Source organism: Daphnia magna, linkage group LG4 (assembly GCF_020631705.1).
Source record: "Daphnia magna isolate NIES linkage group LG4, ASM2063170v1.1, whole genome shotgun sequence".
Classification (NCBI taxonomy): domain Eukaryota; kingdom Metazoa; phylum Arthropoda; class Branchiopoda; order Diplostraca; family Daphniidae; genus Daphnia; species Daphnia magna.
The window spans coordinates 4,892,935-4,917,559 of NC_059185.1; the positions used below are offsets into that span (position 1 = coordinate 4,892,935).

Genomic DNA, 24,625 nt, shown 5'->3' on the forward strand with positions numbered 1-24,625 from the left:
GGTTTGTTTGACTCGGTAAATTCTCCTTTCGCTACCATCAATGATGAACTTGTGCTCGTACAATGCATCTAAACCTAAGATACACTCCTCGCTGATGCTATCAACGACGATAAAATCCTGCAGAAGATTATCGCCTAAAACTTGAACTTGTAGGGTCACTAGACCTCTTGTAACTAGTCTGGTGTTCTCTACACCGTATAAATCGACCGGAACGTCAGCAGTAAACTTCATTCACATTCCTTCAATCTGTTAAAAACTTCTGTCTTAATTAAACTACCGCCCCATTATCTAAAAGGCCCTTGAATTTCTCATTTCCAACTTGAATGGGAAGCCGTGGTATTTTATTTTTTCTGGTTTCTATTACTTGATTAATAATCTGCCGGGGTTTAGGACAAGGCCCACCGTTTTGCCCCACGTTACAATTGGTGGCTTCTAGTTTTCCTGATTCCAGGGGTTGAGCTGACCAGGATTCTGAGCTGGCGACGCATATCGGGCGTCGGAATGAAGTGGTGTGGATGGGCAATCACACGCAATGTGCCCACCTTGATGGCATTTGAAGCAGGTTGGCCCATTTGGTCCCCACCCACACCTGTCAGTGTTGTGAGTTGTTGGGCTCCTGCCGTTATTTGCGCAATAAGCACAATAACGCTCTCCTCTGTGAGGGGGTCCATTACCAGATTATTGTGATTATCCTTGTAAAATGGTGGTGGATTACGATGTACTGGCGGTTGATGTGGAACCCGAGTACTATTGTCTGTAACCAGGCCACTGTGATTTTGTTGATACTGTCTCATTGGTTGAGCCTGGGGGATCGCTTGGCTCATACCGGCGACCTGGAGCTACACATTTCTCATTATTTTCTCTGAGTCTCTGGACTGTTTCATCATATCGCTATAACTCTTATTACTAGCTTTCAAAAGGTTTTTCAATTCCTCTATTTCCTGTTTGCTTTCCGCTAATTGTGCGTTATGGCCCGTGGCGACGGCATTGATTGACTCGTGACTCTTATCTGTAAGTTGGGCGGCTCTCATTTTCTGCGAAAGCTGCTCAATGACTTTTAGTTCTGAGATCTCGTTTTTTGTTTCCCTCAATTCCTGGGCATTAGCATTTGCCGAAACGGCGTTGACAAATTCGACGCTCCGTTTCTCCAGTTTGGCTTCATTTAAGATAGCTGCACATTTCTCTTTTGCTTTTACCAGGTCATTTAAGTTCCTATAGTTTTTAAAACTCATTCTTTCGCGTAGGTGGGATTTTAACCCTCCGAGAAAGCCATCCATTAACATAGTCTCTCTTAACCCACACAGCACATTTGGTTCCCCAGGACCTCCCAAGATACTCTTAATTTCCTCCTCAGTCTTACTTGTGAGCTTCCTAAATTCCTCTAAAAACCATCTTTTTGGTTACCTGGTGGCTTCCTGATAACCTCCTCAGTACCTCTCTCACCTTCCCGAGGATCTCCCCATAACCTCCAATAATGAAACAAATTAACCATATATGTACCGGCTAGTATTCCGTACCCAGCTCCAATTTTCAGCAAAAATTGTTATGATAAAATGAAAACATATAAACAAAACACATTTTTCAAATGTTTTATTTGTTCATCAACTACATTTGACTTTTCAAATTCTGCTGACAGTGACGAAGCCACTCGGTTACTTGATACTGCACTTTAACTGTAGTTTTCTCATCACCAGCAAGGTCTTTGTTACCGAGGACGGCACCTGTAGTACATTGCAAAATTTGTTACTATTAAGCCAGAATAAATATATCTTTATCGATCTTTACCAGAGGTTCCAGCATAGATGTTCTTCAGATCAGAAAATTTAGCTTTCTCGATTCCTTTTGAGGATTTTCCCGTCCAAGTGAACTTAGTTCCAATTTCGTATGAGAATAACTTTTCCATTATTGCATAAACCGTTTTCTGGAGATTTATTCCACCGATGCGGAGCAGCAAAAGGATCTGAAAAAAAATTAAAGGTTGCAAACGGAAATAATAAAAACTGAATATTTACTGTTACCATTTGTTGTCGAGATTGTTGGTCCTTGATTGAATTTTCAAGATGTTCAATAGCATCGAACGAATCCAAAGGCAAAAGAGATTGCTGTTCATTTCTTCGATTCTTTGTATTGTACAAATACACGGTTTCGGTCTCGAGTCCAAAAGATCGTCGATTTTTGCAGTCATTTCTCGAAATTGGATTTTTAAAAATTCCTAACTTCTTTTAGTGTAGTCTTGAAATACTTAAAAGATGAAGTACCAAAAAATGGATTACATTAAATTCAGTTTTAATAAAGAAATTGTTGAAAAAATCACCTGGTTCACAAATACTGTTGATGTCACGTTCAACTTCAAACTGAGACAAATTAGCAACCTCCACGTTTTGATTTGCCTCCCGACGCATTCTCCTTATGTGAGCCTGAGATGTGCTGCTAGCAGTATTAACCCTTTTCATTATCAAATTTACCTTGAATAAATTGATGTTGACGTATGACGTTGACGACCAAGTTGTTTTTGTAACTATGATGCTGCAAGCCTGCAACACTGATAACAAAAAAAATTAATACAAATTTTGACTGTAATTCTTTTAAACTAATTTACCTCTAACTTAGAGCATCAATGCACTGACAAAACAAGAGTTCAGAGTGAGTAGAGCATGGAGAATTAAGTAGACTGTACAGTTACGGCCACGAGATTCAAATTTCAATCCTGATGATAGAATAGTTTTGCAATGCCAAGAGGAATTTTCACTACTTAAATTGATTTTTTAGATAAATTACCAAGGCAAGAATATCAGGTAATTCAATTCCAGAATGCAGCAATAGTTGACGAAATCCACGAGAAGATGTAATCCACTTTTCAGTTGAAGAAAACGATATCCAGAAGGCGAACTCGACAAAGAACGAAATAAAATGACTGCCAATTTATTTTTATCTATTTATTTATATTTGGTCTACAAATTATTCTATTCCCGACCGTCAGAGATGTCAGCAATAGCGACGCAGAACGTCAGCCACTGCAACACCAACCGCTTTCGTTTATTAAAAAATTCCCTTCCGCACAACCAGTAGGGATGTCAGCTGTAGCGACGCAGAACGTCAGCCACTGCAACACCAGCCACTGTTGTATAACAAAATTACCCTTCCGCACAACCAGCGAGGATGTCAGCTGTAGCGACGCAGAACGTCAGCCACTGAAACACCAGCCACTGTTGTATAACAACAAAAATACACTTCCGCACAACTAATGGGAATGTCAGCGGTAGCGACGCATGAACGTCAGCCACTGCAACACTAGCCGTTGTTGGTTTACAAAAATGCCCTTCTGCACAACCAGCAGGGATGTCAGCGGTAGCGACGCATAAACGTCAGCCACTGCAACACCAGCCACTGTTGTTTCACACACAAAAAAAACCGCGCCAAAATACCCCACCCAACACGAAGCCGAAAAAAAAAAAATAAATAAAAATAAAATAAAAAATAAATAAATAAATAAAAAAAAGGCTGAAATCTACTTGTAAACGTCCTATCGACGAATTACCAGCAGCAATTGAAAAATACACAAAAAAAAATGCAACGAGAAATGTCTATTCACCGATCCACCATGTTGGTTTGGCGCCAAGGATAGGAAGAATCCGCCACAAAATCCAGCAAATCGGGATGAAATTTGCTCCCAAACACCCAAATGCCACGTTAAGCGACAAGATTTTCTTCCGGAGAATGTCGATGGATGTTGAAATCTGCCTCAGCAAGCTGGATGTTTCCGATAAAGCCGAATGATCAGTTTTAGCAAGGGGTCACCACGCCGTCGCAGCCACGGGAAGCGAGCACTCGATCCCACTTCTGACACCAAATGTCGCCGGATGCCTGGGAAATTAAAGATAAAGTCACTGTTCGGCTGGATCACTCGCAAATTTAGTGTATTCCACACCTTGACGGCACAAATCCGATAAGGTAAAACACAAAAGAAACAAAACTGAAATGTTGGAGGACGATGCTCTTCTGCCTGCTCTGCTCTACGTCTCGCGCCCAACTGCCGGCCTCTCCTTCCCCAACGCGTCTTCTATCGTTCGCCACCTAGCGGTTGGAACTGGGACTATCGCATACCACCACAATAGCGGCTAAGGTTGAAAAAAGAGTGATTGATCGTTTTACGTGTTGCCAGCACATCAAACGATTTCAGTTAACACAACACGATGCTGCATATACAGCTGGATTACGGATGGCAAAGGGATGTGGTGGATGCTATTTGCAGAAACAATTAAGAAATAATTCAAATAAACGAAACCAAAACAAAAAAAAATTTCGCAAATCAAGCGAAAATTTAGAAATACTGATAAAATCTTACCATACAAAAGGCATCCTGAAAACATTATAAATAGAACAGTGTAAATTTTACGAATGATACCGTATACGCAAATCCGATAACCTTCCTCAGGAAAACATTGGGAGGTCTAATAAAAGCTTGGGAGGCCAAGAGCCTATTGGGAGGGTCCCAAGAGGAAGCTGTGCTGTGTGGGAATTTGAGGACATCTGCATCAATGGTCTTTCCTACTTCCGTTGGGTAGGCAAACGAGTAAAGCTTCTGTAACCGGCAAGCATAGTCCCTGATAGATTCCCCAGAATTACGGATGCAATTTTTAAACTCTGTAAAGTACATTTTCCTGTTATCCCCTCCGTGGAAGCGTTCATGGAGATTCTGTTTAACATTAACGAATGATTTTGCTTCCCTTGGATAATTTAGCTGGAAGGTTGTAATACAGTCCCCTGCAGACCCAAAAAGCTTTGAGCCTAAAAATTTTATTTTTCTCCCTTCTGCAAAATCAGCGGTGTCGACTACCCTTTCAAAATGTTGTATCCAGTCCTCAAATTTGGTTGACCCCATTCCATTGAAAGCGGGTACCTGAGCTAATAACGCTATCGTTTGTTGTTGCTTGTTCTGCAATAACTTTTGACTATTGTAATAGCTCTGGTTCGTAGCAGTGGAGCAGTTGACCTCTTTTTCGACTATATCTACCGCGCGGAACTCGCTCGCGCCACAAGCTGTTTTTCTCAACGCCAAGGCGGCTTTCGCTGCTGCTGCTGCTTCTTCTCTTGATGACCCTGTCTCCCGCAGACATTTGTACAAAGTTTCAAATGGGTTTGGATGCGCCATCGTTGGTCTAGGTGGGTCCGTGTCGATCGTTTGCTGAGAAGGGGTCAATTTGAAATTTACGCTTTTGTACGGTGTGAACTTTGTTTCTATTTGTTTTGACGAGGATGGCTGGGGTTTTTCGAAGGGGGGAAGGGTCGTTTGAGTTTTTACTTGTCGAGTGCACGGGTGAGGCGTCTGCGTTTCCACCAATCAGGTTGAAGGGGAGATCGTCTGTGTTCCTACTTGATTAGTAGGAGCTAGTTTCTCTGTCGTTTGTTGTGATTGGTCTGTATAAAAATTCTGATATCTGCTAATAGGCGTCGAAGAATATTTGAGGGGTGGAAGTGACTGGTCGTCGGCCGGCGTTTCTACTTTCTCTTTCCCTCTTAAATCTTCCTCGACACGTTCTCTGGTGCGTTCAAGGTCTTGCTCAACTTCTAAATCGTTATGAGACTTCACGCTGCTGAAATCATCGTTCTCATCTGTTGACTCGGGATCGCTTTCAAGTTGGAGATAGATGTCGTTAATCAGAGTGGACTCGACAGGTTTAATCGTTTCTGGCACAAGGGGCTGGAAAGCTTTGTTCCGATTACGTTCACTGACTCGGGTTGGCGGCTGGCCCTTTACTCGGATGTTTCCGCACCGTTAGACCCGGACCCGACTGCTCAGGTGCCTCTTCGGTGAGAAGTTCGACGTCTTCCACGTCAACGTTTAATTCGGGATAAAGGCGAGTATGGGTGACAGGTGTCCTAGGTAGGGATTTGCTGACGGCGTGGGCTGAATCGTCTTGACGCTGGCTGGACGTTTCCCCGATCAAGTTTCGAATTGGATTGGGCGGGCTATGTAAACCTTTTCCTTTACTTAAAAATGCTGCACGGTCTTCTTCGAACGAGGAATTTCCGGGCAGAGGTTTAGGCTCGACAAGGTAGTCGTTCTCGTCTTCGTAATAATCGTCGACTGAGTAACAGTCGTTGTCAACGGCGGGCTGACGTCGTTCCGCTAATTTCGGAGAAAAAGTTGTCAAGATAGACTTCCCGAGTGTGTTGAAAAAGCTAGGCTTGCCTAATTTTACTTTAGGGGCTACTGGCGTTGCGTGGGCCATTCGTTGGCGAGTGGGGTGAACGCATTCGATCCAGATGGTGCAAATTGTATCACCCTAAAAAATATCGTAAAGGGGGGAAAAAAATTACCGTGATACTGAAGAAGGCTGTAAAACTGTGGGGGTGACGATAAGATAAGAAGGTAATGAAACTGTGCACTAACAATTGGCGGGGCCAGCTGATTTGGAGAGAAAATACAATGGGGCTTTCCAAATGGGTTTCAAAAAAGAAACCGGCTTGGCTGACTTCGGTTTAAAGTTACTGACGCTGCATTGGCATTTGTTGCCGAGGGGTTTTCTGAGCTCATAAATCGCATCCCGTAAAAATAGAACGGTGGTGATGATGGTTGCAGAGAAGAAGAAAAAAAATATGGATGGAGGAAAAAATCAGTTAACGTAAGGCGGAATCAAACTCGAGCTAACAATTGGCAGAACCAGCTGTTTTGGGAGAACAATTAAAATTGACCTTCTCAGTGAGTTGAAAAAAAAAGAATTCCCGGCTTGTCTAATTTCACTTTAGAATTACTGGCTTTGCATTGGTCTTTCGTTGACGAGGGGTTTTCGTTGGTCGTAAAGCGCATCACAGAGAAAAAAAATGGCGGCGATGCTTTGCAGAGAGAAAAAAAAGGGATGGAGAAAAAAAATGGCAGAGTTGGCTGAAGACCAACAAAACTGCTATACAAGTTATACAAAAAATGGCAGAGTTGGCTGAAGACCAACAGAACTGCTATACAAGTTATACAAAAATGGCAGAGTTAGCTGAAGATCAACAGAACTGCTATACAGATTATACAAAAAATGGCAGAGTTAGCTGAAGACCAACAGAACTGCTATACAACGTGTGTGCGTGGCGCATCATACCCCTTTTCACGATTGGAGGGTGGTTAAAGTTGCTTTCTTGCCGGCATAGCCATTAAGAAAGTTTTTGATTTACTCTCGCGTATGTCACTGAAAGCCAGCAATATACTAAGAATCAATCCCTAACCCGACTGACAAGATCCACGCCGTGTACATACGATCGCTAAATCTTTCGACAGCCGCTTCGGAATGACGTTAAACGTATAATGTAAAACTCATCCGGAAATGACCACACGGGGGTCCTGGAGCCAAAATAAATCATGTAGCAATTGAAGGATAAGACACACGAGTATGATAGATCACTGCCACCAATGTAATGGTTTACACGCGCGTGGAGCGTGCAAACTATCACAAGAATTTAAAGTAATAAAGAATCGTTGACTTTACCGCATTGTATTTGTAAGGCTGGAACAGGTCGGGACAGATCGGAACAACTAGCGAGAAAGTTAACGGAAGACTGAAGGGGCAAGCTAAATCAAGTTCTATTTATTAGGTTTTGAGGAAGCATTTTTTTCTTGGTTGGCGTGGGGGTCGTGGTAGCGTCCTTTCCAACGGTCAACTTGACCTTCTTCTTTGTTCGAGAACAAGGGGGCTTTTTCCGCAACGGTCAACTCCCCGTATTGCTTGGGGCGCCAGAGGGATGACTTTTTAGAAAGTCGAAAGACATCGTTTCTCTGTTGTCAGAGATCTCGATTCTTTACAAAAGGGTTGAAGGGAAAGTCTTTGAAGACGAAGAAAAATGTTCCCACATCAGTAGCTGCTGACGACACATCCTCGTCTGCATCGGCGTCGTCGAATCTTGGAGCGGCTGCAAACAACATTTCGGAAAACCAGCCAACAAAGAAAGTGTAATGGTTTACACGAGCGTGGAGCGTGCAAACTATCACACGAATTTAAAGTAATAAAGAATCGTTGACTTTACCGCATTGTATTTGTAAGGCTGGAACAGGCCGGGAGAGGAATTGTCGGAGACAATTTCCAAAAGTTCAGCATTACGTTTAATGAATACAAGCATGTCAAATAATTTTCGTTTAGTCTTGTTTCTTCTTGCCGACAAAATGCCCACAGCCGTACTAAACGCACGTTCAATATTATCAGAAGAATACGGAATTCCCATTATATCTTTTGCAATTGGTGTTAAGGCTGAGAATCTGTGTTGATTAAGTTTCCAGTACTCACACGGACTAAAATCAAGATCAAACTGACCCTTTTCATTTAAATCGGGGGCTCTATAAAATAATTATCGAATTCATCGAGTATTTTCGATACACCTCTTGACAAAGTACGAGGGCGAACGAGCATGCTTGCAAGAAAAGGTCGGATAGATTGTCTTGATCGCTTGTGCATAGGAGTGGCTGATGAATTGTCATTTGCTTTACGTCTTCTATCATCTTCACCACCACTGCCAGAGTTTTCTTCAATGCGTTCACCTTCTTCGTTCCCACAAAAAAAATTTTAAAATTATGTCACCGTAAAAATAGGCTCACATATATGATCTAATGTAACAAAGGTGTTATTAGCTTCCCTAGTACGTATTTCACGTCAGAAAACCCGTTTTTACTTGGTTTTCCATACTGGTAATGCGAATACAACCGGTATTTAATACTAGTTTATACTCTCAATTTTACGGGTGGCAGGCGAACGGATGCCGGTAGAAGTACTCAAAATTTAATCTCTCTCTAAATCGCGATGCGAATTTGCTGTCTTTAGCACCAGCGTATAGCTGCTTTTAAACTAGTTTCCATAAGGTTTCCACTTCTGCTATCATATGCAGTTTTTACCGTGTTTAAATCTGTTGGAAATATGGCATAGTTTCTGTTATTTATACCATGCATATGCCCTTTTTAAACCGTTGTTTCTTCCTTTTCATTTACAAACCGTAAAAGAATAAAGATCGTTTTCAAACTGTACCTGAACTGAATGGTTACTTTTTTCATTTCGCTAAAATTCGTATTTCAACTAGTAAGAAATCCGGATAAAATAAGCCTTCAATTAAACTGCTGCTACATTTAAAGAAAATGTAAAAATTTCTTGCATTTGTCAAAATTTTATTATGCAAATCACAAGATAAGGACTAGTTCACATAAATGTGTAGAGATGTCTTTGTTTTTATCAGTATTAACAGTATAGGAACAAATTAACGACAAAACACAAAAAAGGCTGAAACAGCAAAAAGGCAGAAACAACAAGCAAGGCAGAAATAACCACAGAAGCAATTTAAAAGGCGCCTTGGTTTGTTATGTTCGGCATCACACCCGGCCCTAGGCGCACAGGAATTTTAAAGGCAACGACCGCCCTCTCGAAAACAGATATCTGGTGGTCTATGGCGGCAGAAATCCCCATTTCGAGTTCCACTCCATCAATGCTAAAACTGGAAGACGATTCCGACGTTTTCCGGTTCGTCGCTGATATATTACGTTCCTTCCTGAAGTCAGCTGCCCTTGCTTTCCGACTCACTTGGATTAATCCAATGAGTTGTTGGATTGAAGGCTGGGCAACATTCCGGCTTCGACAGAATGCATTCAAGCATTCTACAAAAACAAAGAATTTTTATTAAATAAACCGAGAAAAAATCAGCAAACAAGCTTACCTCCGAAAACTGCCATAATATTTATCATTCCTCCAAGCCCCGGTCTGTCATCATCTTTGCAAGCTTTAGGGCTCCATTTAAGCCCCTGGCTTGTTTCGTTTGTAATCAAATGTTTGTAAATAGAATTAGGACCTTGATACTTCTAAATTCGTAGTGGTGAAATACAATGTGCAACAATTCTATTAAATTGCCTAACAACAGATTTAAATATATTACCTTTAAACAGAAACGGCAAACAATAAAAGAAGAGATGATCGAAAAGTTGAAAACACACTATTACGTTTCCGAAACTGGTAATGACGAAGATGTTTTATTATAAGAGGAATGGGGCTAGGTTGCCAGACAAATTTACTTAATGTTGTCGCAATCGCAATTTCACAAATCGCAATTGAGACAGGTTAGATAAAAATCAACTAAAACAACCACAGAAAGATTGACAATACTTTCAGCTGAAAAGAAAAGCTGCTTTCTTGCTTTCTCGTGTTTTCATTGTCTGCTCTTTCTCACCTTGCGCAAAAAGTTTTCAAGTAGAGGCCTTATTTTGCGATGGAAAATAATTCAAAATGTGCTGATTACCAATTAGATCATAGCCAAATTCAGCAGATTCTTTATGTAAGTGGAAAAAAGAAAAGAAAATGGAATAGTAAAAGTGGTGGGGCTGGATTGTCTCGCGACTACTCCCGTGCACTGAAACGTCAGGCAACTGACATTCTCCTAAAATGGAAAAAGAATGGTGTTCCACCTGAAGAATGGAACAAACTAAATGATTGTTCGAGTAATGTTGCAGCAGTCTTCAGTCTGGTGCAGAAAACTTGTGACGTTTCTGCCGAAGCTATTATTATCTAGTTCCCTTAATCGCATAATTAACAGTTTAGATTGTAATACTAATCAGATAATGTTTGATATTTTAATAATTCCAGGTTTCATTGGTCGATCAGAGATATCTAGAAATTTGGTAGCAAATGACCAAGCATCGTCAACAACAGTGAATCAATGTACATCAGGTAAGCAATAAAATGTTTAATATATACAATGCAAGGAGTAGTACCAAGACACGTAGATGGCAAACTTGAGTCACCGATCAATTCTTTTGGTGCTTTAGCCACCTATTTAGATGAAAGGGCCGACTGGGACTATATGCATCAGCAAATGGTTAATCCGGAAGAGAGCATGATTGGAAATGCATCAATGACTAGTGAAGAAGACAATAGCAGCAAAGTTGCCGTTCGATCTCGATCTCTTAAAAAAACTGATCAATCGATCGCATCGAGCAATGAATGAAAAAGTGATCTTCCTTTTTTTCCACAAGTAGCTTAATTGTGGGTATAACACATCCTATACTCATATTTTCTTCATTCTGCAGAACATCGAGTGCTTGAGTAAACGGTTCCATTATACGAACGTATTCTCCAATAAATTCCTTTTCTGACTGCGTTAAGGGAATCAAGCCAAAGTGACGAAATGTTTCTCCTAGCTCCGTACTTTTCGTGTTAGAAAATTTGAGTACACAGTTCATGGCGTCGTAGAAAGCATTCCATCTAGTTTGATTGTGCAAGATGAAAAGCGAACCTAGTTTTTCTTTGATAGTATCAGAGGCCAAGGAACTTCGAGATTGCTTATTCCAAATTTTCTGCAATTTTCTATCAACTTGTTTTTTCAGTTTGTTGAAGGTCACATTTGTTATTTTAGAAATATCTGTAGTTGCTATTAGATTCAGGAGATCACATGGACACTTAACGTGATAAGGCAATTTGATTCGTTCTCGGCATTCATTTTCCGTTTCAGAATCTGCATCTTCATTTTCCACTAATATTTGTTCTTGTGCATGTTCTTGAAAGATTTGATCTAAGTCTATGTAGACAACGTCATCGTCATTCTCACAATCTTCGTCGTCATAATTTTGCAAATCGTCTTGATCCTCAGTCAGTTCATTCCCTCCGAATACTTTAAAAGCTTTGAAGAAGTTAGAGCCACTATCAGTTATCATTACATCGACCTTGTCAATAATATTGAATTCTTTGTGAACATCATTGATTACTTTTGGAATCACGTCGAACGTGTGTCTGTCTTTTACTCGAAGAATCGCTAGGCAAGCACTGCGTCTCTTTAAATCGTCCCCTTTCCAGTGGACTGTCATCCCTAAGTAGCTCCTACGATGAGCTGTCCACATGTCAGTGATGGTACACACATCAGTTGCGTTTTCCAGGGCCAAGCAGAGTGCAGTTTTCGAATTCGAAAAGTTTCGCTTCAGTTTTTCGGTAAAGAACGTTCTCTTTTTTACTTTCAACTTTCCAACAAGGCCTCCCATGAGCCCGAGAAAACCTTCTTTCTCAACTATCCTTAAAGCATTCATGTCGCTTACAATAAAATCCTAAGAATAAAATTACACTCCCAATACAATACTCACTTTAACGGTGTGGAACACTGTATTTAGCTCCTCCCAAGAAGCGATAGCAGCGCCATCGCCCGCATACGGGAGAATACCCGTCACCACCTCAGAACTCTTTTAGCTCCTTCTGAGTGACGACATTAAAAATGTCTGCTGCTTCGTTTGAATCTAGCTCTTCAGTTCTACGCCAACGTGCTCTTTTTTCTTCGGCGAATCCTCCTCGTGGGAATTCACCTATCGATTCGCGAGTATCTGTTCCTGATCATGATATTTTATCTATTTTGCCTAATAGTGTTCGTGGCAACTCACGCGATCGAGATAGTCGTCCACGTGGTGGCCATGCTCGTAACATCTCAACTCAGCGCGATCGGGAGATTCGTCCTCTTGATAGCCATGCTCGTAGCAACTCAACTCAGCGCGATCGAGGCAATCGTCCACGTGGTAGCCCGTCCCGATCACGATCTCATTCCATCCCGCGTTCGCGTACACGCTCAGCTTCCAGGATTCGGTCTCGCAGCCGTTCGCCAAACATGGTTGCTGCCAATGAAAAAACGTTTAGCATTTCTGCTTCTAAATCACGTCAGGTTCGTAAGTGGCTAGTTCAAGGCTTACCTAACAGCGAGGCCAAGGCATTGCGCCTGAACTTCAAGCCAGTTTTCGACAGTTCGTTTGATTTATTTTGCCCTAAGCTGGATGAGTCCATGGAAAGAAAGTGGCTGAGAGCCATGAACCTGCCTAAATTGAAAGACTTTCAAGAGACTATGTTGAAGTCAATTCAATATCAGATGATAGGCTCAATGCGGCGAATGCTGCATGCCTGGAACCAGATGAGAGTGGACGATCCGTTATTGAACAGTGTAGAATCATCTCTCCGTTTAATGGGCTCTGCATTTGCAAATGTTTCCAAGTTGCGACGTGAAAATGTGATTCGCCATGTGGCGCCGTCCATGAAACCATTGCTGAAGGACCCACGGGCATTCTCTTCTCGTGAGTGTGAGCGTTTGTTTGGCTCAAAATTCATTGACGTCATGGTAAAAGAAGTTGATGACGACGCCAAGTTGGTGAAAATCGGACGCGATGGCGGTCCCTCGCACAGCCAGAATGGTGGCGATTCCAATCGGCGCAATGGCGGCCGCGATCAAAGCTCGTACGTCAGCCGTAATAACCAGAGTAGTGGTTTCAACAAAGGCGGGAAGAGTGACAAGGGGAACCCCTACTTCAGGCAGACGGCCCAGGGCGCCAACAACAGGTATGTCTGGTCTCATGGTTTCACACCCCCTATTTTTCTGAAAATGTCTCCCGTTCAGTCACATGTTGGGGGTCGTTTGAGCAAATTCACAGACGCATGGCTCTCTCTCTTTCTGATGATCAATGGATCTTGCCTACAGTCATTCACGGTTATGCCATTGACTTTTGTTCTTTTTTGTTTCTTGTTCGGTGGCCAAACCTTTTTTCTTAGTCTTTTTCGCGTGTGTGTGGGTCTTTGGCGCCGCCCCTCAACCTGTCTCGTTCGCTTTGAAGGTTTTTTTGGTCGTTGTGGACAAATGAAAGCCATAAGATATTGGCCGTGATGAAAAACGACGGGAATCTGGTGAAGACAACTGGATCGTTTTATTATTGACTCGGAGAAAAGACAGACAAACAGTGGAAACTATGGTGTTTTGTAAAAAAAAAAAAAAAAAGAAAATGGGTTTAGATCACAATTGGTTGTTTGCCCGTTGTCTTGTTGTGGTGGTCATGGTAGCGATTCTTACGGCAGTTGAAACTTTTTTCCCGTCCATGTGCCAATGCGACGACAGTCTACTAGAGACCAGCTGTTCTGGCTCGAAACTCGATTCGGTGCCCATCTTGTTGAATCCTTCGTTTGCCGGACTCGCATCGCCCACCGTCCTCGATATCAGCGCTAATCGGCTCACTCGACTGACGGATGACCTGTTCGCCGAACTACCTTCGCTTTTCACGCTCATCCTCAGTGGCAATAAAATTCAAACGGTGGCCAGCGGAGCGTTCAATTCGCCCCGCAAACGGCACACGCTGCGTCTCGAAGACAATAATTTGGGAAACGTCCCTACGGCCGCTCTAGTTCCCCTGGCCGCTGTTTTGCGATCGTTGTATCTCGGCAAAAAAATCTGATCGAGACGTTGGAAGACGGAGCGTTCCGTCATTTTGCCCGTTTACGGCTGTTGGCCCTTAACGACAACGCCATTGACCGCGTCGATCCTCTGGCCTTCGACTCGCTCGTTTCGCTCGATGCGCTGGATCTCAGTAACAATCGATTGGATGGACCCATTGAGGCTTTTACGACCGTTTCCCCGTTGACCCATCTGGATTTGTCTGGTAATATGTGGCGCCATTTGCCGGCCAACTTCTTGTCCGGCCTGCTGCGTCTCCAGACGCTCATCGTTTTTTCACAAGACGCGGCCACCATCACCAATGGATCTGTCGTTTCAATCATCGCGAGTTAGTTGGTACCACGGTAACGGAAGCAGTGTTATCTCAAATAAGTTCCGAGTGATTGATCTTTAAAGTCACCGTTAAAGTGAGTATTGTATTGGGAGTGTAATTGTTAATTCCACGAGGTCGCGAAGCGACCGAAGTGGAATTTTAATTAGAGGACTAATTAAAATACGAGACTTTAACGGTCTCTATTTCCCACCCGCCACCCATTTAATTAATCAATAAAAAAAAAAAAAAAAACAAAAATTTTATCTTTTGTTTTTCCTTTCAGAGGTGGCAACAAAAACTTCAAGTACAACCAACGCAGCTAATCACCGGGTTGTCTTGTTCCAGAGGTCAAGAACTTTTAAGAATTCATTCATTTGTTTTGTTTATTCATGTTCTAACCTCTTACACCCCTCGAACTTATTTGTGTTGCATATGTAAAGAGTTCTGAGGTGGTGACGGGTATTCTCCCGTATGCGGGCGATGGCGCTGCTATCGCTTCTTGGGAGGAGCTAAATACAGTGTTCCACACCGTTAAAGTCTCGTATTTTAATTAGTCCTCTAATTAAAATTCCACTTCGGTCGCTTCGCGACCTCGTGGAATTAACAATTACGATTACTTTCTTGGAGGTTAACTTTAAATCATGAGAGAATGATTATTACCGTGATTTTGTCGTCCAAGTCGGCTTGAGTAACAATGGGCTTAGAGGTCGGTGACTCTTTTGTGTTAACCAAATGTTTGTCAATTACTGTCTGAGCACCAAACACATCTTTCCCTGAATCGCGACGTTTATTTAACAAACTCTGAGTTTTGTGTTCTTCAATTTTTGAATTTAAGTCGGGCAATCTTAATTTGTGGAAAGACTTTGAAAATAACAATTATTATTTGTACGTACAGTTGTAGAAAGTAAAGAGCATTTAAATGTAAATCTACCTCAACATGTCTGCGAACATTATGAAGAGTTGTCGTGTTCACTGTAACGGTTTTGTTTAAACAACCCATCAAGCACTTGTAAATCGTAGATTTCTCTATACTGCTAACTTTTTCAAAGTAATCTGGTGGGACAAATACTACATAATTCTTCTTTTCTGCCAGTGCAGGTTGACTCTCAGTTCTTAAGTGGTAATTGAAAATGTAATATATTTCTTTAGGATACAACATTTCATTACTTACAAATCAATGGTAGGCGTACGCCTACGCCTATCATCTTTTGACGTTGAAGGCTCCACGTCCACACTCATCTCACAATCGTTAAATTCGTTACTTATGCAGTATTAAAAGATTTGACTATGTGCTATGTCTAGAATCTAGAATAAACTGAATGTTACTGCAAGTCTGCAACACGTGAAGTTGCATAAATTCACGTCGTCTGAAAAAGCAGACAAATTTAAAAAAAATTATCAACCTAGGTGGCGCAAAATTCGTCTTGATCGAGAAATATCTCGATCATGTGACCCTTTCGATCTCGATCTCGATAACCTGCTGTGATCAATTCGATCGCCTCGACCAGGGAAAATTGATCGATCGATCTTTCGATTCTCGATCATTTCCATCGAATTCAGAGCCATAGACCCCTGGTTGCTCCACTATGGGCATTTTCTCTTTCAGAAACGGGGTACACTTTGCGGGAAACACTAGACGTTTTCCACCAGACGAGAGCGCCTCTTGCGGGTGTGTTGGAGTTCACTCCACGCACAGGCTCATTCAAGCCGGGTGGCGGTCGCACCAGGCGGAAAATTACTCTTACGCTCAGTCCTAAAATCCTCGTTTTTTCGTATAGTGTTCCCGTGAGAAGGTACCCCTTTTCTGAGAGGGAACATAGCCATAGTGGAGCAACCAGGGGTCTATGACTCTGGATATTTTAATTGAAAATTTATTCGTTATTCGTTTTTCGAATGTTATTCGTATTTGCGAATAAAACTTCCTTTTTATTCGTTATTCGTATTTGTTTGTACTGCTTATTCGTATTTGTTTACAAAACGAATCAAGTTTTTTCTTATTCGACAGAACACTGCCTACGTCTACCATTGATTTGTAAGTAATGAAATGTTGTATCCTAAAGAAAATATATTACATTTTCAATTACGACAAAGTAGTATTTCAAGCATGCTGAACTCATTCAGTATGCTAATATCTACAAAAAACATCAAGACATTCTTCCTACCTCAATTACCAAAAAGGCATTTAAAATACCTATGTGATTTATACTAAGCTATGTTTCATATAACATTTTTTTATAGATCAATCGATTTGATGAAAACGAGCAAATTTTGCATGCCAAACGGTTGCTTCGCGCTGACGGCCATAATGAAGGCATCAGCAGTTCAGCACAGCCAGCCTCGACCACCCTAAAAAACTACCGCACTTCACCATTGATCTGAATGCTGACGGTGTTCAACTATTTCAGAATTCCGTGAAGAACGAACCCATAATGATGGTAGTTCATTCGGTAAAAAAGCAGTTTTTTCCGACGCTCCTCCTATAATCTTGAAAACACAATTCCCCGTAATAATAGGTATTGCTCATGGTCGCGGGAAACCATGCGTGAACAGATTCTTAAATCCTCTAATGAAAGAGCTTCATAGGCTTGACCCAGACAACGGCAATCCTGCTATTGTATCCGTTAGAGAATTCACCGTTTCGATTAGATGCGTAATTGCGGATTGGCCGATGCGGTCATACTTGAAAAAAATTAAAGGTCATTCCGGCTACTGGAGCTGTGAAAGGTGCATCCAGAAAGGTGAAAGATGCGTAGATGAAGATGAAAATACCACCACCCAGTCGACTACTAAACCCGCTACCAATAAAAAGGGCACTATACAGTTGAAGGATCTTAACGCTTCACCTAGATTAGACGAAATTATTCTTTCCTACACAAAAATGATAAAAATATACAAGGAAAGGTATGAGCGAGGCTTCTGTATTCTTTAATACAGGATATGAGATAGTTCCAACTTGTGGAATATACTTGGCATAAACATAACTTGAAACATTATATAATTACCAAAGCACACAAGTTGATGAAAGACAATTGCCCGATAACAGAATAGAATGAATGTGAGTAAACGAAATACAGGAATACTTGACGGCTGTCAATGGACGTCGTCCCAGCGTGACTGACAGTAGAAGAGAAGGAGAGTGTTTCTAAACAGCAATAGAGGAAAAGTAAAGGAGATAGCCCACTGAGTTCTTCCAACCAGCGCCGTCTGGCGGCCGTTAGGTTATAACATGTTTGGCAATTCTCAACATTCCCCCTCAAACATGATACAGAAATGGGAACTCACAGACAACAAAACAAATAACAAAATAAATAAAAATTCATAGAACTAATTAAAAAAAAATAAAAAAAAATAAATGCAAATAAATGAATTTTGTGTGTAGGTTTCTTATTCATGCATTCTTCGGAAATAGTAGATTTGATATTTTCTTCAGTGACGATCATACTCAAGCTAGAAAAGTTTCAAAAGAAAGAATTATTGCTATGCCTTGAATGGGACAGATACGATTCCAATCAATTGCCGCAGTTCTGAGAATCGAGGATTCGGCAGGACTTTAGTTAGGGGATCCGCGAGCTGGTCTTTGGTAGAGATGTATGAAACATCGACGTCTCCGGCTTCTTGGCGCTCCCGAACAAAATAATACCTCACATCAATGTGTTTGGTTCTTTGGTGAAATACAGGGTTTCTGATGAGTTGAATTGCGGATTGATTGTCGCACGTCAGAGGTATGGGCTTGTTCCATTCTGGTGTTATGTCTTCCATCAAACGTTTGAGCCAGACAGCTTCCTTGGTTGCTTCATTGGCCGCGACAAACTCTGCCTCTGTGGAGGACAACGATACACATGGCTGACGTCGACTGGTCCAGGCGACTGGACCTCCATGGAGGAGAAAAATGAATCCTGTGGTTGATCGTCGAGTAGTGGTGTCTCCGGCAAAATCCGAGTCGCTATATCCTTTAAGTTGGTCATTGATTGGGCCGAACCTAATTCCGTATTCTTGCGTGCCTTTGAGATAAGAAAAAATTCTGCGAACTGCAGCCCAATGATGTTGTTGAGGATTCTCGGCGAATTGTGCCACCTGGCCGACGGCGAATGCTATATCTGGACGGGAAGATATTGTCAAATACAGCAGACTTCCGATCGCTTCTCTGTATGGCACATCACTCAGGGATTCTCCTTCTGTATTGTAGGTCAACCGGCATCCAGGTTGAGCTGGAGTTCCTTTAGGATGGCAATCTGTCATATGAAAACGTTTGAGAATTTTTTTGATGTAGTCGGGCTGAGATAAATAGAGAGTTTTGTCCTGTCGGCTTCGAGTAATGGAGAGGCCAACAAAGTGATTGGCCTGATTGCACCGCATTTCAAATATCTTGCTCAAGTATTCAATTATTTCAGTTACCATATCTCCGTTGTTACTGATGACAAGACAGTCATCTACCCAGATTACTACGAATACAAGTTCATTTTTGCTTCGGCGGACGTAAAGACAGGGATCTGCGTTACTTGGTTGCAATCCAAACTTCTTGATAAAACTGTCAAAATGGCGGTTCCAAACTCGTGAAGCTTGTTTAAGTCCATATAAACACTTCTGGAGGCGACACACATGATTTTCTTGGCCGGCGAGAGCGTAACCTTCGGATTGTTGTAGATATATTTCTTCGCTTGTCTCCCCGTAAAGAAATGCTGTCTTTACATCCAGCTGCGACATATCTAAATCAAGAGCAGCCACAAGAGAAAGAATTACTCGGAGAGTGTCATACTTGACAACTGGTGAGAAAGTTTCTTCGAAATCGATCCCGGGTCGTTGGGAGAAGCCTTTCGCGACCAATCTTGCTTTATAACGAGGGGATGATCCATTGACTCCCGGTTTGACTTTAAATACCCATCGGGACTTGATCGATGTGCGATTAGGTGGTAGTGTTGTAAGGTACCAGGTCTTGTTGGACATGAGAGAATCGTATTCCTCTTGGATGGCGGCCTTCCACAGATGAGCGTCAGAGGACTCCATATCTTCAGAAAAACTTGATGGTTCAGAGACTTCTGCTTGCTGGGTGTCGATTGACTGGAAAGATTTCCATTGACGCTTTGGTTCACGAATGCGTAACGGCTAAGGTGATGCACGCATTGGCGGAGGTTGATCCATCGGAATACTGGAATCGGGTTGTGGTGCTGAACTGTTGGAGAGAGCAGGGTCTGCCATTCGAATTGAAGAAATTTCTAGATGTGATGATGGACTTTCAATCGGATCCGGATGATTCAGGCTCTCATGTGATGGTTCTGGTTGGACCTGTGTCTCCTCTGCAATCTGAGGCATCACGTTGACTGCACTGATGGGTTGTTGTTCTGGTTTGAGAATTGAAGTAAATGGCTCAGGAAGAGTTTCACTCGGATTATCAAGTTCTGGATTTGATGAGAAAACAGGAAAAGTATTGCATGTGTAAGATTTGCCAGTCGTGTATTTATTTGACTTCTACAATAGCAATACAACCAAACCAAGAAGCATGACAATTGTGACTTACCATCACGGCAAGCGAATGCAGAAATCTTTTTTACCACTGACTACTCTCAGGACCGACTCCGTTTACCCAGACTTAACTAACGAAACTTCACCACCAGTAAACCCAAATTTGAAAATCCATGATATAACAAGTCCTAACTCTGAAATCAAAACGCCAAGAGCCGCATTTATTCTCAGCTGGAAAGAATTAGTTGAATTAGAATACAAGTATACTAAGGAAAAATCAAAAAGTTATCAAACAACTTCAACAACAACCACGATAAAACAATTGGAAGATAGAAAAAGAGGCAAATACGATACAGGCGCATAACGCCTTATACCAATTTGCGTACTCAATATTAAAAGAAACTTTAAACACGCCAGACGAAATCACTCACGAGACGATAAGTAAAACAACAAAAGCTATAACAGATCAGATTCAGTCACTCGGAGGAGAATTTAGTAACGTAGACACTCTTTTACAACAGTTAAAAACTGTTAACGGTAAAGAAAAAGAATTCTTGATCAAAGTAAACACCGTTCTACAAGAAGAAGCACTTGCGCAACAGGTCGCAGAGAAAAAACGAACAGACGAAATCAGTTTAGAAAACTTTAATTAAAAAAAACAAATTGCAAAAAAAGAAAGGAACCCAAATCAATCGACCGAAAAAATAATAGAAAGTAACGAATTCTTAAAGAATTCACTAGAAAGAACTTATCAGCGAATCAGTGAATTAGAACAAATACTTCGAAAAAACGCAAAAAACGAAGAATATCTTAAAAAGCTATTGAAAAAGAAGGAAGAAACTAGAGCACACGTGGAAACCGAAGGTCAAGAAAATATAAACAAACTCCAAAACGAAAACAAGTTACTCCTAGAAAGTTATAATACCGTTAAGAAACACGAAAAGGCACAGAAAGAAAAAAGCGACGAATTAGAAAAAGAGGTAATAGAATTGAAAAACTCTCGAAACAACAAAGGGAGAAAGAAGCTGTCGACATAAAGGGAAACTAGAATTAGCCGCAAGGAATAGAAACCTCGAAAGACAGATAAGAGATAAAGAAACACTCATTTCAACTTAGGAGAGCAAGAAACAACGCCTTGAGGAACGTCTAGTGGAGTATAAGAAAAAAGAAGCTTTTTACATCGAAGCAGAGAGCTCAGAAAATTCTAGAACAGAAGAACATACAGGAGAAGTTTCAAAACTAATAGAACAAATCAACAATCTAACATCACTAAGTGAAATAAACGACAAATCATTACATTTCGAATTAGATACAGAACACGTTTTAAAGCAACAGCAAACCATTGAAACTCTAAAAAAACAAATAGAGTCCCAGAATAAAACAATAGAACTATTGCAGAAACAGAACGAACTTTATAACAAAGAGAAACCAAATTTTAAAATCATGGGAGTTGACCACGATACTTCCGAGGAAGCTGAGACTTCGAGACACAACCCAATAGGAAAATCAACAGAAAAAACCCCAACCGCAGAAGAAATAGACATGATCAAAACCTTTACTCAACCAATAGTAAAAGTATTGGGGGAACTGTTCTCTCGAGAAGATAAAAAATCCATCCCTCCATACAAAGGAAAAAGCACAGACAAAATGATAACGGAGTGGCTTAAAACAGCTGAGCACGTAGCAAGAAACAATAACTGGGACGACACCCAAAAATTACGATTCTTTTCAGACAGACTTAAAGGTGAAGCTCTGGATTGGCACGAAGAATACGTATCAGAGCAAGGAGATGAACTTGAATACGATGACTGGCGATCAGCAATCATAGCAAGATTCCAAGACGCTTATGATCTAGCCGCCTTAAAGAAAAAATTATTGCAGCTAAAACAGAAACCGGAAGAAAACTGCAGAGCTTTCGTGTCAAGACTAAACAACCTATACGACGGAATCGAAGGAAAAGAAGAAAAACTTGACCACAACAAGACAGTAGTGGAAGACCAGCTCTTGAGTAAAGTAAAAAAGATGCGAGATACCACAAAAATCAAAATTTTTATCCAAGGGATCTTACCAAAAATAAAAACGGAACTTTACCTACGAATGCCAGAAGATGCCAACGACTTCGATGCACTATGCAAACAACTGTTTATTTCGGAACAGATCTTGAAAAACAAAGAAAACAATGACGACAAAGAACTAACGGCAGTCATTGCCGGCATTGCACACCATGGAAAACAACAGGATTTCGAATTAGGGAAATTAAGACAGAAAATTTTAGAGATGGAATGTGCTAATAAAAATGAAATATCACAGAAAAAAACTGCAGTCATAGCAGCCACTGACCAATACGAGCCCCGCAGATCACAATCACGGGAACAAGGTTCAAGACCACAGTATCCGAGAGTACGATTTATCAATAATCAGCAAAACAGCCGCGAATCAAGCTAATCACGCAGCCGAGAACCAAGTTTTTCCAGAAGCAGAGAAGCCAGCCCATATAGAGAAAACTATAAAGCCCAGAGGGGAAGGGAAAGTTTTCAAGAAGCAACAACGCAACGACAAACACCTTATTCATACGGGCCACATCAAAATGGCCAACGGCAACTAAACCAAAGACAATTTCAACGGCCACAGACTTACCACAAACTCCCCCACAAACACTGGTAAGTCACAATTGTAAGATTTGCCAGTCGTGTATTTATTTGACTTCTACAATAGCAATTCTACCAAACCAAGAAGCATGACACTACTCTGAATATTGTTGCGAATAACATTGCTTTTATACAGAATTGCAAGTGGCACATTGGGTGTGGCTTAGATGGCGGTGGCGTGTGGTCACTTGGTCATGTGGGCGTTGCCTTGGTGTACACCTTGCGTACACTCAATGTCCGTGCAGATTTGCCATCTTCTGTAAAGCGTAAATAATGCAGTTGGCTCGTTACATTCCTTCCCCCCTGTGCGGCAGGATAAATTGGTCCTCCAATTTCACCTTTGTGTGCAGACTATAGGTCTTAGGAAGACAACGTGAATTGCGCCAAAATATATATAGTTATAAGAAGCGTCTAAAATATTGTAGCATTGGTGATGATTAAAATAATGGGGTGTTATTTTCTTTTAGATGATGTCTGGCTGTTGGTACACTTGTTTTTTCTTTTTAGCACTCGGAATTTTCGGAATAGATTTCGAATGCTAGTTTCGTCATCTATATAGTCCTGTGCATGTTTTCCGTCCGTATTGAGGTTATCATCTCGAGCTCCTCGACGTAACAATATTTCTATAATATCCGTATGTCTGTACCTTACAGCTATTTGCAACGCAGTTTCCTTTGATGTGCGTGATCTCCTATTGATGAAGTCCGCTGGACATACTTCCGCGACGAATTTGTTGTTATATTTAGCAGCATAATGTAACAATGTTTCTTCATCCAGCGTTTGGTGCACAATAATTCGATCCATCCACAAATATTTAATACATTCCATATTATTGAGAGCTATAGCCACTAGTAATGGGGGCTCTCCCATGCTGTTTTTGATGTTGAATGTGTTACCGTGATGGGATAGAATACGGAGTAAATGGACATTATTATCCGCTGCTGCTCGGTGTGCTATTGTCATCCCCTCCTCGTAAATATTGCTATCAGCTCCGTATTGAAGGAAAATATCCGTCACATCGAATCTTTCTTTTATCACACTCCCGTGTAATAATGTTGTTCCATTGGGGAAAACAGTGTCCAGAATTTGTTTTATGTTTTTCCCACCTTCTCTTGCTTCTAGTAGATGGTTTCTGATCATTTCTCTTGATACTTCCAGCAAATTGTAGTTGAATTCTCCTTTCATCAACATCGTTATGGCGACGATTCTTCTTCTTGTCATCTCCGTATCCATAGCTGGGAATGTTTTCATCATACAGTTTTAACAGTAGGCCGTTTGTGTTATTAATGGAACTGGTAATGACCAAGTTTCCTGTTCTTCTTCGTTGTTGATTACACTTACTGCTTTACAGTTGGCGGCCATTTAACTGTCTGACGACGATGGGTCTAAGTCACTTTCTATTTTACTGTAGTAGTAACCCACTTTACTCGATGATGTTTCTTCTTCTTCCGTTTCTGATGGTGATATAGAACTTTTTTCCTGCATAAATTCACAATCGCTTTCAATATTGCTGTATCTTTTCTTTTGCATAAATTCACCATCGCTTTCACTATTGCTGTATCTTTTCTTTTGCATAAATTCACAATCACTGTCACTATTTCTGTATCTTGTTACGTTTTCTTCCATATTGATATTCCGTGATACCTGCATACTTTCACTTGCGTTCGCACAAATTTGTATATCACCTTTAGCTTCATTACCCATTAGGTTAGCCAAGAGTTCGTCTTCCCAGTCGTTTCCTGTTGGTAGCGTTTCACTTGTTTCCAATTGCGGGGTATCTTCTTCGATCCAAGTCATCAAGATTTCATCACTCCAGTCAACATTTGTTAGTTCTTCGTCTTTCTTGGTTGGGTTCATTTTTTTTAAATGTATCTTTCCGTGGAAGGTTGGTAATACAACTAAAAATTTTTTCTTGCCTCTTTGTCTGTTATATAGTTGGAGTACCCACCCCTAACATGCTCAAGGTTGCTTACGATTATCTACTAAAGAAATCTACTTTGAATGT

General features: G+C 41.2%; 3 protein-coding genes, 4 long non-coding RNA genes and 1 pseudogene across 7 annotated transcripts; 3 read left to right on the forward strand and 5 right to left on the reverse strand.

The window, feature by feature from the left end:
• Positions 1 to 432: 432 nt before the first annotated feature.
• LOC123471311 lies at positions 433 to 5,152 on the reverse strand (annotated as a pseudogene).
• On the reverse strand, positions 1,801 to 2,960 carry LOC123471312. Its single transcript, XR_006645779.1, has 5 exons — positions 2,779 to 2,960; positions 2,600 to 2,707; positions 2,315 to 2,542; positions 2,019 to 2,241; positions 1,801 to 1,960 (listed from the first exon to the last, which is right to left on the reverse strand). It is a non-coding gene; the product is annotated as an uncharacterized LOC123471312 (long non-coding RNA).
• On the reverse strand, positions 3,570 to 4,056 carry LOC123471313. Its single transcript, XR_006645780.1, has 2 exons — positions 3,929 to 4,056; positions 3,570 to 3,864 (listed from the first exon to the last, which is right to left on the reverse strand). It is a non-coding gene; the product is annotated as an uncharacterized LOC123471313 (long non-coding RNA).
• A 3,963-nt stretch (positions 5,153 to 9,115) lies between the features above and the next one.
• Positions 9,116 to 10,010, reverse strand: LOC123471038. Its single transcript, XR_006644967.1, has 3 exons — positions 9,895 to 10,010; positions 9,679 to 9,820; positions 9,116 to 9,619 (listed from the first exon to the last, which is right to left on the reverse strand). It is a non-coding gene; the product is annotated as an uncharacterized LOC123471038 (long non-coding RNA).
• Positions 10,011 to 10,145: 135 nt separating this feature from the next.
• Positions 10,146 to 11,156, forward strand: LOC123471266. The gene is made up of 3 exons (XR_006645569.1): positions 10,146 to 10,290; positions 10,599 to 10,682; positions 10,781 to 11,156. It is a non-coding gene; the product is annotated as an uncharacterized LOC123471266 (long non-coding RNA).
• Positions 11,157 to 11,190: 34 nt separating this feature from the next.
• On the reverse strand, positions 11,191 to 15,751 carry LOC123471071. Its single transcript, XM_045171938.1, has 6 exons — positions 15,684 to 15,751; positions 15,406 to 15,624; positions 15,173 to 15,356; positions 11,960 to 12,049; positions 11,327 to 11,674; positions 11,191 to 11,247 (listed from the first exon to the last, which is right to left on the reverse strand). The coding sequence occupies exons 1-6, from the start codon at positions 15,749 to 15,751 to the stop codon at positions 11,191 to 11,193; spliced, it is 966 nt and encodes a 321-aa protein (XP_045027873.1).
• On the forward strand, positions 12,198 to 13,657 carry LOC123466482. The gene has a single exon (XM_045171991.1). It carries the CDS (start codon positions 12,214 to 12,216, stop codon positions 13,636 to 13,638), a length of 1,425 nt encoding a protein of 474 aa, XP_045027926.1. The 5' UTR covers positions 12,198 to 12,213; the 3' UTR covers positions 13,639 to 13,657.
• Positions 13,721 to 14,885, forward strand: LOC123471091 (leucine-rich repeat-containing protein 4C-like). Its single transcript, XM_045171992.1, is given in 2 exon segments — positions 13,721 to 14,185; positions 14,188 to 14,885. Coding segments are annotated over 2 exon segments (810 nt in total). The 3' UTR covers positions 14,533 to 14,885.
• Positions 15,752 to 24,625: the final 8,874 nt, after the last annotated feature.